This window comes from Rhinoraja longicauda, chromosome 5, assembly GCF_053455715.1.
Source record: "Rhinoraja longicauda isolate Sanriku21f chromosome 5, sRhiLon1.1, whole genome shotgun sequence".
In the NCBI taxonomy this organism is placed as follows: Eukaryota; Metazoa; Chordata; class Chondrichthyes; order Rajiformes; family Arhynchobatidae; genus Rhinoraja; species Rhinoraja longicauda.
In genome coordinates this window covers 3,305,856-3,324,688 of record NC_135957.1, presented here as the reverse complement: position 1 = coordinate 3,324,688, position 18,833 = coordinate 3,305,856, and the positions used below count along the sequence as shown (strand labels likewise).

Below are 18,833 nucleotides of genomic sequence, written 5' to 3'. Positions count from 1 at the left end.
GGGGCCAATTTTACAAGAGGGCCAATTAATCTGCCTCCACCACCACCACCATTATCACCCCCCCCACACACACACACACCACACCCCCCCCCCCCCCCACACACAACACCCCCCACCCACACACCCCCCACACACACCCCCCCACCCCACACACACCCACCCACACACACACCCCCCCACACACACCCCACACACACACACCCCCCCCACACACACCCACCACACAACACCCCCCACACACACCCACCCCACACACACCCCCCCCACACACACACCCCCCACACACACCCCCCACACACACCCCCCCCACACACACACACACACTCCCCACACACACACACACCACGCACACACCCCCCCCCCCACACACACACCACACACACACACACCCCCCACACACACACACCACACCCCCCCCCCCACACACACACACACACCCCACACCCCCCCCACACACACACCCCCCACACACACACCCCCCCACACACACACACCACACACACACACACACCCCACCCCCCCACACACACCCCCTACACACACACACACACACCCCACACCCCCCCCACACACACACACACCCCACACACACACCCCCCACACACACACACACACACACACACCCCACACACACACACACACACCCCACCCCCCCCCCCCCACACACCCCCCCCACACACACACACACACACCCCACACACACCCCCCCCCACACACACACACACCCCCACACACACCCACACCCCCCCACACACACACACACCCCCCCCACACACACACACACACACACACCCCACACACACACACACACCCCACACACACACACACCCCCCCCCCACACACACACACACACACACACACCCCACACACACACACACCCCACACACACATACCCCACACACGTACACACAAACACACACAAACACACACACACACACACACACACACACACACCCCACACACACACACACACACACCCCACACACACACACACACACACCCACACACACACACACACACACACACACACCAGCACATTCCAGACACTCAACACCCTCTGTGTAAAAAAAATTGCCTTGCACATCTTATTCGAGATAATGCGGGCAAACAGGCTCTTCGGCCCACCGAGTTCATACTGACCAACAAATGCCCGTTCACCACTAGTTCGACATTAGCCCACTTTTGCATCCACTCCCTGCACACAAAGGTCAAGTTACCATTCTAATTGACCTACGAACCCGCACGTCTTTGGTGTGTGGGGGGAAACCCACGCCGTCACGGGGAGAACGTGCAAACTCCGTACAGACAGCACCCGTAGATCAAACCGGGTCTCGGGGTGTGAGGCTGCAACTCTACTGCCGCACCACTGTGCCCCCCTCCTCAACACACATTCCCTCACCATGTTAGATGCCACAGAGTCTCTTGCCCAGAGTAGGGGAATCGAGGACCAGAGGACATAGGTTCAAGGTGAAGGGGAAAAGATTTAATAGGAATCCGAGGGGTAACTTTTTCACACAGAGGGTGGTGGGTGTATGGAACAAGCTGCCAGAGGAGGTAGTTGAGGCTGGGACAATCCCAACGTTTAAGAAACAGTTAGACAGGTATATGGATAGGACAGGTTTGGAGGGATATGGACCAAACGCAGGCAGGTGGGACTAGTGTAGCTGGGATATTGTTGGCCGGTGTGGGCGAGTTGGGCCGAAGGGCCTGTTTCCGTGCTGTATAACTCTATTTAGAAGGATGAGGGGGGATCTTATTGAAACGTATAAGATAATTAGGGGATTGGACACATTAGAGGCAGGAAACATGTTCCCAATTTTGGGGGAGTCCAGAACAAGGGGCCACAGTTTAAGAATAAGGGGTAGGCCATTTAGAACGGAGATGAGGAAGAACTTTTTCAGTCAGAAAGTGGTGAAGGTGTGGAATTCTCTGCCTCAGAAGGCAGTGGAGGCCAGTTCGTTGGATGCTTTCAAGAGAGAGCTGGGTAGAGCTCTTAAGGATAGCGGAGTGAGGGGGTATGGGGAGAAGGCAGGAACGGGGTACTGATTGAGAGTGATCAGCCATGATCGCATTGAATGGCGGTGCTGGCTTGAAGGGCTGAATGGCCTACTCCTGCACCTATTGTCTATTGTCTATGACTCCATGAAGGGCCTGTTTCCACACTGTATCACTCTGTGACTCTATGAAGGGCCTGTTTCCACACTGTATCACTCTGTGACTCTATGAAGGGCCTGTTTCCACACTGTATCACTCTATGACTCTATGTGTCAATACCATTAATTTTTAATAAGATACTGTACCGTCCAGAACGGTTAACGTCCGCACATGCTTGCCGGCATCTTGCGTGTACGACACACTCTGAAATGCTGCAGCCATCTCTCGTTTCCCTCTCCCAACTCTCAGTCTGGAGAAGGGTCTCGACCCCGAAACTTGACCCATTCCTCCTCTCCAGAGATGCAGGCCTGACCCGCTGAGTTACTCCAGCATTTTGTGTCTATCTGCCATTTTATGTGAGTTAACATAGATTTTATAGATATAAAATAGGTGCAGGAGGAGGCCATTCGGCCCTTCGAGCCAGCACTGCCATTCACTGTGCTCATGGCTGATCATCCACAATCAGTAACCCGTGCCTGCCTTCTCCCCATATCACTTGATTCCACTAGCCCCTACAGCTCTATCTAACTCTCTTTTAAATTCATCCAGTGAATTGGCCTCCAATGCCCTCTGTGGCAGAGAATTCCACAAATTCACAACTCTCTGGGTGAAAACGTTTCTTCTCATCTCAATTTTAAAAGGCCTCCCCTTTATTCTTAGACTGTGGCCCTTGGTTCTGGACTCCCCCAACATTGGGAACATTTTTCCTGCATCTGGCTTGTCCAGTCCTTTTATAATTTTATACGTCTCTATAAGATGGATGGATATTTAACGTGGATGTTTCAAATTCTAAGCAAATTAGCGAACTACTGTTAAATTACTTGCTCCATTGTGGTTATTGTTCCAAGCGATACATCACAAGTGCGGGGATAAGCGTAGTACTGAGTGGGTGTCCAGTGAGGCAGGGTTCAAGACAATAGACAATAGACAATAGACAATAGGGTGCAGGAGGAGGCCATTCGGCCCTTCGAGGCAGCACCACCATTCAATGTGATCATGGCTGATCATCCACAATCAGTACCCCGTTCCTGCCTTCTCCCCATACCCCCTGACTCCGCTATCCTTAAGAGCTCTATCTAGCTCTATCTTGAATGCATTCAGATAATTGGCCTCCACTGCCTTCTGAGGCAGAGAATTCCACAGATTTACAACTCTCTGACTGAAAAAGTTTTCCTCATCTCCGTTCTAAATGGCCTACCCCTTATTCTTAAACTGTGGCCCCCGGTTCTGGACTCCCCCAACATTGGGAACATGTTTCCTGCCTCTAACTTGTCCAACCCCTTAATAATCTTATATGTTTCGATAAGATCACCTCTCATCCTTCTAAATTCCAGTGTATACAAGCCTAGTCGCTCCAGTCTTTCAACATACGACAGTCCCGCCATTAACATATAACATATAACATATAACAACTACAGCATGGAAACAGGCCTGTCCGGCCCTACCAGTCCACGCCGACCATTCTCTCTGACCTAGTCTCATCTACCTGCACTCAGACCATAACCCTCCAATCCCCTCCTATCCATATACCTATCCAATTTACTCTTAAATAATAAAATCGAGCCAGCCTCCACCACTTCCACCGGAAGCCCATTCCATACAGCCACAACCCTCTGAGTAAAGAAGTTCCCCCTCATGTTACCCCTAAACCTTTGTCCCTCAATTCTGAAGCTATGTCCCCTTGTTGGAATCTTCCCCACTCTCAAAGGGAAAAGCCTACCCACGTCAACTCTGTCCGTCCCTCTCATAATTTTAAAAACCTCTATCAAGTCCCCCCTCAACCTTCTACGCTCCAAAGAATAAAGACCCAACCTGTTCAACCTCTCTCTGTAGCCCAAGTGCTGAAACCCAGGCAACATTCTAGTAAATCTCCTCTGTACCCTCTCCATTTTGTCGACATCCTTCCTACAACCTGGCGACCAGAACTGCACACCATACTCCAGATTCGGCCTCACCAATGCCCTGTACAATTTCAACATTACATCCCAACTTCTATACTCGATGCTCTGATTTATAAAGGCAAGCATACCAAACGCCTTCTTCACCACCCTATCCACATGAGATTCCACCTTCAGGGAACAATGCACAGTTATTCCCAGATCCCTCTGTTCCACTGCATTCCTCAATTCCCTACCATTTACCCTGTACGTCCTATTTTGATTTGTCCTACCAAAATGCAGCACCTCACACTTATCAGCATTAAACTCCATCTGCCATCTTTCAGCCCACCCTTCCAAAAGGCCCAAGTCTCTCTGTAGACTTTGAAAATCTACCTCACTATCAACTACTCCACCTATCTTAGTATCATCTGCATATTTACTAATCCAATTTGCCACACCATCATCCAGATCATTAATGTAAATGACAAACAACAGTGGACCCAACACAGATCCTTGGGGCACTCCACTAGACACTGGCCTCCAACCTGACATACAATTGTCAACCGTTACCCTCTGGTATCTCCCATTCAGCCATTGTTGAATCCATCTTGCAACCTCACTATTAATACCCATTCTGGGAATTAACCTAGTAAACCTCCGCTGCACTGCCTCAGATGGCCGTCCTTCCCCACACATTCTTTGTGGTGGCTTCACGGAGCTTCCCAGTGCATCTGTGGGGACTACCATAAAAAAACAATGCCTGGGCCCTAACAGGTTCACCCCAGGACAAAGCTGCCCAGAGGAAGACAAATTCCACCAGCAAACTTTTTCACCCAGAGTTGTGAATTTGTGGAATTCTCTGCCACAGAGGGCAGTGGAGGCCAATTCACTGGATGAATTTAAGAGAGAGTTAGATAGAGCTCTAGGGGTTAGTGGAATCAAGGGATATGGGGGAGAAGGCAGGCACGGGTTACTGATTGTGGATGATCAGCCGTGGATCACAATGAATGGCGGTGCTGGCTCGATGGGCCGAATGGCCTCCTCCTGCACCTATTTGCTATGTTTCTATGTAAACAGCTTGTGGCTTCGCTTCACCTGCTGTCAACAATAGGGAGCGTCACAGTAAATGAGACCAAGCGCTGGAGTAACTCAGCGGGTCAGGCAGCATCTCTGGAGAACATGGATGGGTGACGTTTCGGGTGGTGACCTTCTTCATTTTGTGTCTATCTTTGGTATAAAGCAGCATCTACAATTCCGTTTTATGACACGGAAAGAGACAGTGTGCAGACTTGGGCGGTCACGGTGGCGCAGCAGTAGAGTTGCTGCCTCGCAGCGCCGGAGACCCCAGGTTCCATCCCGACTACGGGCGCCGTCTGTACGGAGTTTGTACGTTCTCCCCGTGACCTGCGTGGGTTTTTCTCCGAGATCTTCGGTTTCCTCCCACACTCCAAAGACGTGCAGGTTTGTAGGTTAATTGGCTTGGTGCATGTGTAAATTGTCCCTAGTGGGTGTAGGATAGTGTTAGTGTGCGGGGATCGCTGGGCGGCGCTGACCCGGTGGGCTGAAGGGCCTGTTTCCGCGCTGTATCTCTAAACTAAAGTAAACGTACGTCGATGATATTGGAGGTGAGGAACCTGGGGTTGGTCTCACACAGCTGCAGCAGCAGTGAAATGCCTCGCATCCTCTCCTGGAACTCCTTGGCTGTCAGCATCTTGTTCAGCTGCCTCACCTGCTCCACCGCCTCTAGGCTCCGTGCGCTGGCCTGCGGAGGACCCAGCCTTGGCTGCCGTGGGGTGTCCAGCCCTGCCCTGCAGAGAGAAGAGTAACGTCGCATGTGACAGGTGCAGGATTGGGCCATTCGGCCCATCAGGTCTACTCTGCCATTCAACTGTGGCTGATCTATCTCTCCCTCCTAACTCGGCACGGTGGCGCAGCGGTAGAGTTGCTGCCTCACAGCGCCGGAGACCCGGGTTCCATCCCGACTACGGGCGCCGTCTGTACGGAGTTTGTACGTTCTCCCGTGACCTGCGTGGGTTTTTCCCCGAGATCTTCGGTTTCCTCCCACACTCCAAAGACTGCAGGTTTGTAGGTTAATTGGCTTGGTAAATGTAAAACAATTGTCCCTAGTGGGTGTAGGATAGTGTTAAGAAAATAACTGCAGATGCTGGTACAAATCGAAGGTATTTATTTCACAAAATGCTGTCAGGTCAGGCAGCATCACAGGAGAGAAGGAATGGGTGACGTTTGAGGTCTGAAGAAGGGTCTCGACCCGAAACGTCACCCATTCCTTCTCTCCTGTGATGCTGCCTGACCTGCTGAGTTACTCCAGCATCTTGTGAAATAAATACCTAGGATAGTGTTAGTGTGCGGGGATTGCTGGTCGGAGCGGACCCAGTGGGCCGAAGGACCTGTTTCCACGCTCTATCTCCAAACTAAACTAAACCCCATTCTCCTGCCATCTCCCCATAACCCCTGACACCCGCACTAATCAAGAACCTGTCAATCTCCGCCTTAAAAATATCCACTGACTCGGCCTCCACAGCCGTCTGTGGCAATGAATTCCACAGATTCACCACCCTCTGACTAAAGGAATTCCTCCTCGTCTCCATTTTATTCTGAGGCTGTGCCCTCTGGTCCTGGACTCTCCCACTAGTGGAAACATCCTCTCCACATCCACTCTATCCAGGCCTTTCACTATTCTGTACGTTTCAATGAGGCCCCCCCTCAAACTTCTAAACTCCAGCGAGTACAGGCCCAGTGCCGACAAACGCTCATCATATGTTAACCCACTCATTCCTGGGATCATTGTTGTAAACCTCCTCTGGACCCTCTCCAGAGCCAGCACATCCTTCCTCAGATATGGGGCCCAAACTGCTCACAGTGCTCCTAAAGTGTGCGGGTTTGTAAGTTCATTGTCCTCCGTAAATTGCGCCCAGCGGTGCAGGGAATGGATGCGTAAGTGGGATAATGAACAAGGACCAATGAACGACATTATACTATAGAACACTACAGCAAAACAACAGGCCCTTCGACCCACAACGTCTACGAGCCTAGACCAAGGTTTTTCTTTTCAGTTTCAGTTAAGTTTTTGGAGATGCAGCATGGAAATAATACCTTTGGCCCGCTGAGTTCACGCCAAACAGCGATCACCCAATACACTACTTCTACCCGACACTGGAGACAATTTACAGAAGCCAATCAACCCACAAACCCGCACGACTTTGGAATGGGAGTGGAAACCGGAGCGCCCGGAGGAAACCCACGTGGTCACAGTTCAGAGCTACAACGTGGAACCAGGCCCTTCGGCCCCACTGAGTCCGCGCCGACCAGCGACCAGCGACCACCCGTTCACACCAGTTCTTTGCATCCACTCCCTACACACCAGGGGAAATTTACAGAGGCCAATTAACCTGCAAACCTGCACGTCCTAGGGATGTTTAGTTTCGTTTAGCGATACAGCGCGGAAACAGGCCTTTCGGCCCACTGAGTCCGCGCCGACCAGTGACCACACTAGTTCTTTCCCGCACGCTAGAGTCTTTCTACAGAAGCCAATTAGCCTCCAAACCCGCACATCTGTGGAATGTGGGAGGGAACCAGAGCACCCGGAGAAAACTGTACACCGACAGCACCCGTAGTCGGGATGGAACCCGGGAGAGCGTGCAAACTCCGTACAGACAGCACCCATAGTCAGGATGGAACCCAGGAGAGCGTGCAAACTCCATACAGACAGCACCCAGACAGTCCGATTGTCATTTACATTAAGCTTTGCAGCTATCCATGCTGAGAAAACACAAACCGTTTGGGGCTTCCGGTCAAACGTGTGCGTGGGGCAGAGAATCATTTCCGTCCACTAGCAGCTTGGTGGCGCAGCGGTAGAGTTGCTGCCTCACAGCGCCAGAGGCCCGGGTTCCATCCCGACTACAGGTGCTGTCTGTATGGAGTTTGCACGTTCTCACCCGTGACCTGCGTGGGTTTTCTCCGGGTGCTCCGGTTTCCTCCCACACTCTAAAGACGTGCAGGTTTGCAAGTTTAGTTTAGTTTACAGATACAGCGCCGAAACAGGCCCTTCGGCCCACCGAGTCCGAGCGCCGCCCAGCGATCCCCGCACACTAACACTATCCTACACCCACTAGGGACAATTTTTACATTTACCAAGCCAATTAACCTACAAACCTGTATGTCTTTGGAGTGTGGGAGGAAACCGAAGATCTCGGAGAAAACCCACACAGGTCACGGGGAGAACGTACAAACTCCGTACAGACAGCGCCCGTAGTCGGGATGGAACCCGGGTCTCCGGCGCTGCATTCACTGTAAGGCAGCAACTCTACCGCTGCGCCACCTGTTAATTGGCTTCAGTAAAATTGTAAATTGTCCCTAGTGTGTAGGATAGTGCTAGTGTACTGGGAGATCGCTGGTCAGCACGGACTCGGTGGGCCGAAGGGCCCGCTTCCCGCGCTGTATCTCTAAACTAAACCTCGAGGAGTTGAGGTCAGTGTGTATCAGCCACAATCACAGTGAATGGCTTTGAGGGTCTGATGACTACTGTTGCTCTTATTTTCTTGTGTTCTTTGTGGAAACTACAGAAACACAGCACAGGAACAGACCCTTTGGCCCACAACGTCTGTGATGAGTAGGATGCCAAGATAAACCTCTCTCATCTGCCTGCACGTGATCCATATCCCTCCATTGCCTGCACATCCATGCGCCCATCCAAAGCCCTCTTAAACGCCACTATCGCGCCTGCCTCCCACCACAGTGCGTTCCAAGCCCCCACCACCCTCTGTGTAAAAGAAACTCGCCCCGCTCATCTCCTTTAAATGTTGTCTCCTCTCATCTAAAGCTATGCGGCACGGTGGCGCAGCGGTAGAGTTGCTGCCTTACAGCGAATGCAGCGCCGGAGACCCGGGTTCCATCCCGACTACGGGTGCCGTCTGTACGGAGTTTGTACGTTCTCCCCCGTGACCTGCGTTGGTTTTCTCCGAGATCTTCGGTTTCCTCCCACACTCCAAAGACGTGCAAGTTTGTAGGTTAATTGGCTGGGTAAATGTAAAAATTGTCCCTAGTGGGTGTAGGATAGTGTTAGTGTGCGGGGATCGCTGGTCGGCGCGGACCCGGTGGGCCGAAAGGGGCCTGTTTCCGTGCCGTATCTCTAAACTAAACTAAACTAAACATTTTCAAGCCCAGGCAGTCAGAGGGAGAACGTATAAACTCCTTACAGACAGAAAGTCTCATTACACCAGTACACCACGCTTGGTCCAGGCTCTAGTTGTCAGTCACCTTGCTGTGGTGAGCACATCCTCCTGAGCATTTGGTGAGCACCCATGGGTGCTGCTCACCCTTGGCCTTCCGTCCTTTGGAGAGGGAAGATCCAAAGCAGCATCTTGAAGTCCCTGAATGACAATAAAGACACTAGTTTAGTTTAGTTTGCTTTAGAGATACAGCACGGAAACAGGCCCTTCAGTCCACACCAAGTCCGCACCGACCAGCCCAATCACCTCGTACACTGGCTACACACTATCCTACACCCACTAGGGACATGGTACAATTTCCAGAAGCCAATTAACCTACAAACCTGCACGTCTTTGGAGTGTGGAAGGAAACAGGAGATCTTGGAGAAAACCCACGCAGGTCACGGGGAGAACGTACAAACTCCGTACAGACAGCACCCGTAGTCAGGATGGAACCCGTGTCTCCGGCGCTGCATTCGCTGTAAGGCGGCAACTCTACCGCTGCGCCACCGTGCCGCCCATACACTGTAGAGAAGCTCAGGCAAGTAGGTTTTGTCTACCTCAGGCAGTTTGATTTATCTAGGACATACTGAGACAAAGATTTGACAGAACTCTCTCTTAAATGCCTGGAGAAGGATAGTCATCAGCTTCCCTGAAGATATCACGCCCATCACTAGCGTTTACACAGAAACATAGAAATAGGTGCAGGAGTAGGCCATTCGGCCCTTCGAGCCTGCACCGACATTCAATATGATCATGGCTGATCATCCAACTCAGTATCCCGTACCTGCCTTCTCTCCATACCCCCTGATCCCTTTAGCCACAAGGGCCACATCTAACTCCCTCTTAAATATAGCCAATGAACTGGCCTCAACTACCTTCTGTGGCAGAGAATTCCACAGATTCACCACTCTGTGTGAAGAAAATACTTTCTCATCTCGGTCCTAAAAGACTTCCCCCTTATCCTTAAACTGTGACCCCTTGTTCTGGACTTCCCCAACATCGGGAACAATCTTCCTGCATCTAGCCTGTCCAACCCCTTAAGAATTTTGTAAGTTTCTATAAGATCCGTTTAGTTTTGTTTAGTTTAGTTTCGTTTATTTTAGTTTGGAGATACAGCATGGAAACTGGGCGTTCAGCCCACTGAGTCCGCACCAACCATCGATCACCTGTTCACGCCAGTCCTATTTAATTTATTTTTGAGATACAGCAGAGAAAGTGGCCCTTTGGCCAAACAATAATAACCCGTTCACATGTTGAAAGACTGGAGCGACTAGGCTTGTATACACTGGAATTTAGAAGGATGAGAGGGGATCCTATTGAAACATATAAGATTATTAAGGGGTTGGACACGTTAGAGGTGGGAAACATGTTGGGGGAGTCCAGAACAAGGGGCCACAGTTTAAGAATAAGTGGTAGGCCATTTAGAACGGAGATGAGGAAAAACTTTTTCACCCAGAGAGTTGTGAATCTGTGGAATTCACTGCCTCAGAAGGCAGTGGAGGCCAATTCTCTGAATGGAACGGGTTACTGATTGTGGATGATCATCCATGATCACAGTGAATGGCGGTGCTGGAGGGAGGGGGAGGGGGAGGCGGGGGGAAGAGGGGAGGGAGTGGGGGGAGAGGGGAAGGGGAGGTGAGGAGGGGAGGAAGGGGAGGTGAGGAGGGGAGGAAGGGGAGGGGGGGAGGAGAGGGTGCTGCACCAATGCAGGAGAGGTTTGGGCCCAACGGGTCCACTTGGTCTAGTGTCCCTCTAAAAGGTACCCTCTTGTATTGGAGTGTTCTCTTGGACTGAATTATGTATGAGCTCAGTGTTAGTTCAGCAGTTAACGGGACAAGACTCACCGTCTGTTTGATGGCTGAGATAATACAGTGGACATCCGGAGGCAGGATGGAGCGATCCTGATATCCCCCAAACTCTGCGTGGAATACCAAAATGTTCAGCACCTTCCTCCCATAGAACCTGACACGACAACAAGACTTGGGCTTAGTTTATTATTGCTGCATGGGCCGCATTTCAGGCGGTCACGGTGGCGCAGCGGTAGAGTTGCTGCCTTACAGCGAATGCAGCGCCGGAGACACGGGTTCCATCCCGACTACGGGCGCCGTCTGTACGGAGTTTGTACGTTCTCCCCGTGACCTGCGTGGGTTTTCTCCGAGATCTTCGGTTTCCTCCCACACTCCAAAGACGTGCAGGTTTGTAGGTTAAATGGCTTGATAAATGTAAAAATTGTCCCTAGTGTGCAGGATAGTGTTAGTGTGCGGGGATCGCTGGTCGGCGCGGACCCGGTCGGCCGAAAGGGCCTGTTTCCGTGCTGTATCTCTAAACTAAACTATGTACTGAGGTATGGTGAAAAGCTTTATTTTGCATGCTGTGGTGAAAGGCGATCACGGTTGGCGGAAACATGGAGCTGATTGGCCTCTTTCACTTCCGTAGTTTAATTTCGAGACAGTGTGGGAAACAGGCCCTTCAGCCCACCAAGTCCTTGCCGACCAATGATCACACTAGGCTTGTATTCACTGGAGTTTAGAAGAATGAGAGGGGATCTTATAGAGACGCATAAAATTATAAAAGGACTGGACAAACTAGATGCAGGATAAATGTTCCCAATGTTGGGGGAGTCCAGAACCAGGGGCCACACAGTCTAAGAATAAAGGGGAGGCCATTTAAAACTGAGGTGAGAAGGACCTTTTTCACCCAGAGAGTTGTGAATTTGTGGAATTCTCTGCCGCAGAGGGCAGTGGAGGCCAAATCACTGGATGGATTTAAAAGAGAGTTAGATAGAGCTCTAGGGGCTAGTGGAATCAAGGGATATGGGGAGAAGGCAGGCACGGGTTACTGATTGTGGATGATCAGCCATGATCACAATGAATGGCGGTGCTGGCTCGAAGGGTCAAATGGCCTCCTCCTGCACCTGTTTTCTATGTTTCTACGTTTCTATGTTTCTATGTTTCTAAACACTAGTTCTATCCTACACACTAGGGGGAATTTACAGAAGTCAATTAACCTACAAACCTGTACATCTTTGGAGTGTGGGAGGAAACCGGAGCAACCGGAGAAAACCCACGCAGGTCACGGGGAGAACGTACAAACTCCGTATGGACAGCGGCCGTAGTGGGGATGGAACCCGGGTCTCTACCCGGGCAGCAACTCTACTGCTGCGCCACCGTGAGAACTGAGATGAGGAAAAACTTTTTCAGTCAGAGAGTTGTGAATCTGTGGAATTCTCTGCCTCAGAAGGCAGTGGAGGCCAATTCTCTGAATGCATTCAAGAGAGAGCTAGATAGAGTTCTTAAGGATAGCGGAGTCAGGGGGTATGGGGAGAAGGCAGGAACGGGGTACTGATTGAGAATGATCAGCCATGATCACATTGAAAGGTGGTGCTGGCTCGAAGGGCCGAATGGCCTCCTCCTGCACCTATTGTCTATCATTGTAATGACTCTGAGATTCAGGATTCTGGCCATTTGCTGTGTGTCACTTCCCCCTGTGTGTGTGTGTGTCCCCCCCCCCCCCCCCATCCCCCCCCCACGCCCGTCCACCCCGGGGTCTGCTGGCACCTTGTCTCCTGGTTCCCGTCCTGGGAGAACTTCACCACGGACTGCACCAACTGGTCCACCAGTTCCCTCCTCCCGGTCAGCAGCCTGTCGGCCCCCACGTGCTCCACCGCCACCAGCAGGTTTTCAGCGGCGCACTTGCGAACCGTCGAGTTGCGGTGGCTGGGCAGAGAGAGAGAGAGATGGGTGAGGGTGTTAACGTAGAACGTAGAGCAGTGCAGCACTCAATCAGGCCCATCAAGCCTGCCCTGTCCGTGCCAACACAGTCTTGCAGCCTGGAAACAGGCCCTTCGGCCCTCTCTGTCTCTGCTAGCATAGTCACAAAGCACAGTAACAGGACCTTCGGCCCGCTATGTCCGTGCTAACATGGAGTGATAGAGGCATCCAGCATGGAAACTGGACCTTGGGCCCAACATGTCGACCAATGAGGGAGGGAGGGAGGGAGGGAGGGGAATGGGGGAGGGGAGTGGGGGAGGGGAGTGGGGGAGGGGGGAAGGGGGAGGGGAGTGGGGGAGGGGGGTGGGGGAGGGGAGTGGGGGAGGGGAGTGGAGTGGGAGAGTGGGGGAGGGGAGTGGAGGAGGGGAGTGGGGGAGTGGGGAGTGGGGGAGGTGGGGAGGAGGGAGGGAGGGAGGAAGGGGGAGGGGAGTGGGGGAGGGGAGTGGGGGAGTGGAGTGGGGGAGGGGAGTGGAGTGGGGGAGTGGAGTGGGGGAGTAGAGGAGGGGAGTGGGGGAGTGGGGGAGGGGGAGTGGGGGAGGAGGAGAGGAGGGAGGGGGAGAGGAGGGAGGGGGAGGGAGTGGAGAGGGAGGGGGGGCCCAATCCAATGCAGGAGAGGTTTGGGCCCAACGGGTCCACTTGGTCTAGCGTCCCTCTAAACCTCTCCTATGTTGAAAAGAAGGACGGAGCATTTGGTTTGCTCGTCCAAATAACACCCAAACAAAACTTAACCTAAATTATACCCAAACCAACCCAACCCCCACCCCCGCCCCCAACCCCGCCCCACCCCCACCCCCACCCCCACCCCCAACCCCACCCCCGCCCAACGTGTCCACTTGGTCGTTATTATTATTATGATGATGTCTCGGCAGCCAGCTGGCCCACGCCCTTACTTGGAGCCGCCTGCGATGAGGGCGGTCAGCACCCGGGCCGGGCTGGCGCTCTGCATCACGGCCGACAGTGCTCTGACCGCCTCCTCTCGGATGAACTCGTTGGAGTCGCCGGCCTTGTGGAGCAGGATCCTGGCCACCGGCTCCACCTCCTGGTCCATGCTCCTCCTCAGCTGCGAGAAGAGGTGTCCCAGGGTCAAGATGGCCGAGCGGGCAACCTTGGAGCGCAGGTTGGCAACCTGGGGGTGAGAGACAGAGAGACACAGTCGCACTTCACCAAGGCAAATCAAGGCCATCTTACTAGTACAGCACATTCAAACACATCCCACGTTGACCAAAGTGCTGTACGTCAGTGCAGGTACTAAGAACGAACACACAATACAAACACACACACAAACCTAACAACAAACACACACACAAACATAACAGCACATACATAAACAGTTCACAGCGCCCCCCTCAGAGGGCCTCAAACGCTAGGGAGTAGAAATAGGTTTTGAGCCTGGACTTAAAGGAGTGGATGGAGGGGGCAGTTCTGATGGGGAGAGGGATGCTGTTCCACAGTCTAGGAGCTGCAACCGCAAAGGCACCCCTGAGCTTAAGCCTACACCGCGGGATAGTGAGTATCATATCATATACATACAGCCGGAAACAGGCCTTTTCGGCCCACCAAGTCCGTGCCGCCCAGCGATCCCCGTACATTAACACTATCCTACACCCACTAGGGACAATTTTTACATTTACCCAGCCAATTAACCTACATACCTGTACGTCTTTGGAGTGTGGGAGGAAACCGAAGATCTCGGAGAAAACCCACGCAGGTCACGGGGAGAACGTACAAACTCCTTACAGTGCAGCACCCGTAGTCAGGATCGAACCTGAGTCTCCGGTGCTGCATTCGCTGTAAAGCAGCAACTCTACCGCTGCGCTACCGTGCCGCCCTAGCCCCAAGTCGGCCGACCTGAGGGACCTGGAGATAGAGTGGTGGGGTAGAAGATGTTTGATATGGTGGGGGGGCGGGCAAGCCCGTTTAGGGCTTTGTATGTGAATAGAAGGAGCTTGAAGTTGATTCTGTACTGTACTGGGAGCCAGTGGAGAGAGGCCAGAATTGGGGTGATGAAGAAGGTGGATAAATGTGAGGTTATCCACTTTGGCGGCAAAAGCAAGGAGGCAGATTATTATCTCAATGGAGTTAGGTTAGGTAAGGTTAGGTAAGGGGGAGGTGCAGCGAGACCTGGGTGTCCTTGTACACCAGTTACTGAAAGTTGGCGTGCAGGTACAGCAGGCAGTGAAGAAAGCTAATGGCATGTTGGCCTTCATAACGAGAGGATTTCAGTGTCGGAGTAAAGAGGTCCTTCTGCAGTTGTATAGGGCCCTGGTGAGACCACATCTGGAGTATTGTGTGCAGTTTTGGTCTCCTAATTTGAGGAAGGTCATCCTTGTAATTGTGGCAGTGCAGCGTAGGTTCACGAGATTGATCCCTGGGATGGCGGGACTGTCATATGAGGAAAGATAGGAAAGACTGGGCTTGTATTCACTGGAGTTTAGAAGGATGAGAGGGGATCTTATAGAGACGTATAAAATTATAAAAGGACTGGACAAGCTAGATGCAGGAAAAATGTTCCCAATGTTGGGGGAGTCCAGAACCAGTGGCCACAGTCTAAGAATAAAGGGGAGGTCATTTAAAACTGAGGTGAGAAGAAATGTTTTCACCCAGAGAGTTGTGAATTTGTGGAATTCTCTGCCACTGAGGGCATTGGAGGCCAATTCACTGGATGAATTTAAAAGAGAGTTAAATAGAGCTCTAGGGGCTAGTGGAATCAAGGGGTATGGGGAGAAGGCAGGCACTGGTTATTGATTGTGGATGATCAACCATAATCACAATGAATGGCGGTGCTGCCTCGAAGGGCCAAATGGCCTCCTCCTGCACCTATTTTCTATGTTTCTATGTTTCTTAAGAGAGAGCAGATTTAATGGTCATGTGTCCCGAAATAGGGCAATGTCAGGCTGAAGGGACTCAAACTGAAACGTCACCACTTCTCTCCAGAGATGCTGCCTGAGCCGCTGGTCCACTCACCTCGTCAGTCACGGCCAGCGTGACGGCGTGCAGCCTCGTGAGCAGAGCGTCCGGGTGGAGGCGGGCCAGTCGGCGCAAGTTCCACAACCCTCGCCGCTTCATCTCCCTGCAGGGACGGGACAGGACGGGACCACATTCAGCGGCCGTTCAATGAGATTCGATAGCCGCGTGTAACTCGGTAGGCAAGGTCACATTCCTTGGTGTTGCACAGAATGCACAGAGTACACAAAGTATTACCATGTACCTGGCACCAACACAGTTACAACATCAACGTACACACTATACATCATGTACACTATACAACATGTACACTATACATCACGTACACTATACATCACGTACACTATACATCATGTACACTATACATCATGTACACTATACATCACGTACACTATACATCATGTACACTATACATCACGTACACTATACATCACGTACACTATACATCATGTACACTATACATCACGTACACTATACATCATGTACACTATACATCACGTACACTATACATCATGTACACTATACATCATACACACTAAACATCATGTACACTATACATCATGTACACTATACATCATACATTATGCACAATATACATCATACATCATGTACATCATGCATCATGTACACTATACATCATGTACATCATGCATCATGTACACTATACATCATGTACACTATACATCATGTACACTATACATCACACATCATGTACACTATACATCATGTACACTATACATCACACATCATGTACACTATACATCATGTACACTATACATCATGTACATCATGCATCATGTACACTATACATCATGTACACTATACATCATGTACATCATGCATCATGTACACTATACATCATGTACACTATACATCATGTACATCATGCATCATGTACACTATACATCATGTACACTATACATCATGTACTTCATGCATCATGTACACTATACATCATGTACACTATACATCATGTACTTCATGCATCATGTACACTATACATCATGTACACTATACATCATGTACACTATACATCACACATCATGTACACTATACATCATGTACACTATACACCATGTACATCATGCATCATGTACACTATACATCATGTACACTATACATCACACATCATTGTGTAATGATCCTGATCTGATAAGGGGACTAGAGGTAAAAGAGCCATTAGGAGGCAGTGATCACAACATGATAAGTTTTACTCTGCAAATGGAAAGGCAGAAGGGAAAATCGGAAGTGTCGGTATTGCAGTATAGCAAAGGGGATTACAGAGGCATGAGGCGGGAGCTGGCCAAAATTGATTGGAAGGAGGCCCTAGCAGGGAAGACGGTAGAACAGCAATGGCAGGTATTCCTGGGAATAATGCAGAGGTTGCAGGATCAATTTATTCCAAAGAGGTGGAAAGACTCTAAGGGGAGTAAGAGACACCTGTGGCTGACAAGGGAAGTCAGGGACAGCATAAAAATTAAGGAGAGGAAGTATAACATAGCAAAGAAGAGTGGGAAGACAGAGGATTGGGACTCTTTTAAAGAGCAACAAAAGTTAACTAAAAAGGCAATACGAGGAGAAAAGATGAGGTACGAGGGTAAACTAGCCAATAATATAAAGGAGGATAGCAAAAGTTTTTTTAGGTACGTGAAGAGGAAAAAAATAGTCAAGGCAAATGTGGGTCCCTTGAAGACAGAAGCAGGGGAATTTATTATGGGGAACAAAGAAATGGCAGACGAGTTAAACCGTTACTTTGGATCTGTCTTCACTGAGGAAGATACACACAATCTCCCAAATGTTCTAGGGGCTGGAGAACCTAGGGTGATGGAGGAACTGAAGGAAATCCACATTAGGCAGGAAATGGTTTTGGGTAGACTGATGGGACTGAAGGCTGATAAATCCCCAGGGCCTGATGGTCTGCATCCCAGAGTACTTAAGGAGGTGGCTCTAGAAATAGTGGAAGCATTGGAGATCATTTTTCAATGTTCTATAGATTCAGGATCAGTTCCTGTGGATTGGAGAATAGCAAATGTTATCCCACTTTTTAAGAAAGGAGGGAGAGAGAAAACGGGTAATTATAGACCAGTTAATCTGACATCAGTGGTGGGGAAAATGCTGGAGTCAATTATAAAAGACGAAATTGCTGAGCATTTGGATAGCAGTAACGGGATCGTTCCGAGTCAGCATGGATTTACGAAGGGGAAATCATGCTTGACAAATCTACTGGAATTTTTTGAGGATGTAACTAGGAAAATTGACAAGGGAGAGTCAGTGGATGTGGTGTACCTCGACTTTCAGAAAGCCTTCGACAAGGTCCCACATAGGAGATTAGTGGGCAAAATTAGGGCACATGGTATTGGGGGTAGGGTACTGACATGGATAGAAAATTGGTTAACAGACAGAAAGCAAAGAGTGGGGATAAATGGGTCCCTTTCGGAATGGCAGGCAGTGACCAGTGGGGTACCGCAAGGTTCGGTGCTGGGACCCCAGCTATTTACGATATACATTAATGACTTAGACGAAGGGATTAAAAGTACCATTAGCAAATTTGCAGATGATACTAAGTTGGGGGGTAGTGTGAATTGTGAGGAAGATGCAATAAGGCTGCAGGGTGACCTGGACAGGTTGTGTGAGTGGGCGGATACATGGCAGATGCAGTTTAATGTAGATAAGTGTGAGGTTATTCACTTTGGAAGTAAGAATAGAAAGGCAGATTATTATCTGAATGGTGTCAAGTTAGGAGGAGGGGGAGTTCAACGAGATCTGGGTGTCCTAGTGCATCAGTCAATGAAAGGAAGCATGCAGGTTCAGCAGGCAGTGAAGAAAGCCAATGG

At 50.6% G+C, this 18,833-nt stretch overlaps 1 protein-coding gene across 1 annotated transcript in view; it reads right to left on the bottom strand.

Annotated features, from left to right (window-relative positions):
* Nucleotides 1–18,833, bottom strand: part of LOC144593826 (TOG array regulator of axonemal microtubules protein 2-like) — a 57,736-nt gene that overhangs the window by 12,519 nt on the left and 26,384 nt on the right. The window contains exons 10-15 of the mRNA XM_078399943.1: nt 16,000–16,105; nt 13,926–14,161; nt 12,823–12,981; nt 11,110–11,227; nt 9,312–9,424; nt 5,644–5,842 (exon numbers count right to left, since the gene is read on the bottom strand). Coding sequence (XP_078256069.1) covers nt 5,644–5,842; nt 9,312–9,424; nt 11,110–11,227; nt 12,823–12,981; nt 13,926–14,161; nt 16,000–16,105 — 931 coding nt within the window. The remainder of the gene's footprint in view (nt 1–5,643; nt 5,843–9,311; nt 9,425–11,109; nt 11,228–12,822; nt 12,982–13,925; nt 14,162–15,999; nt 16,106–18,833) is intronic.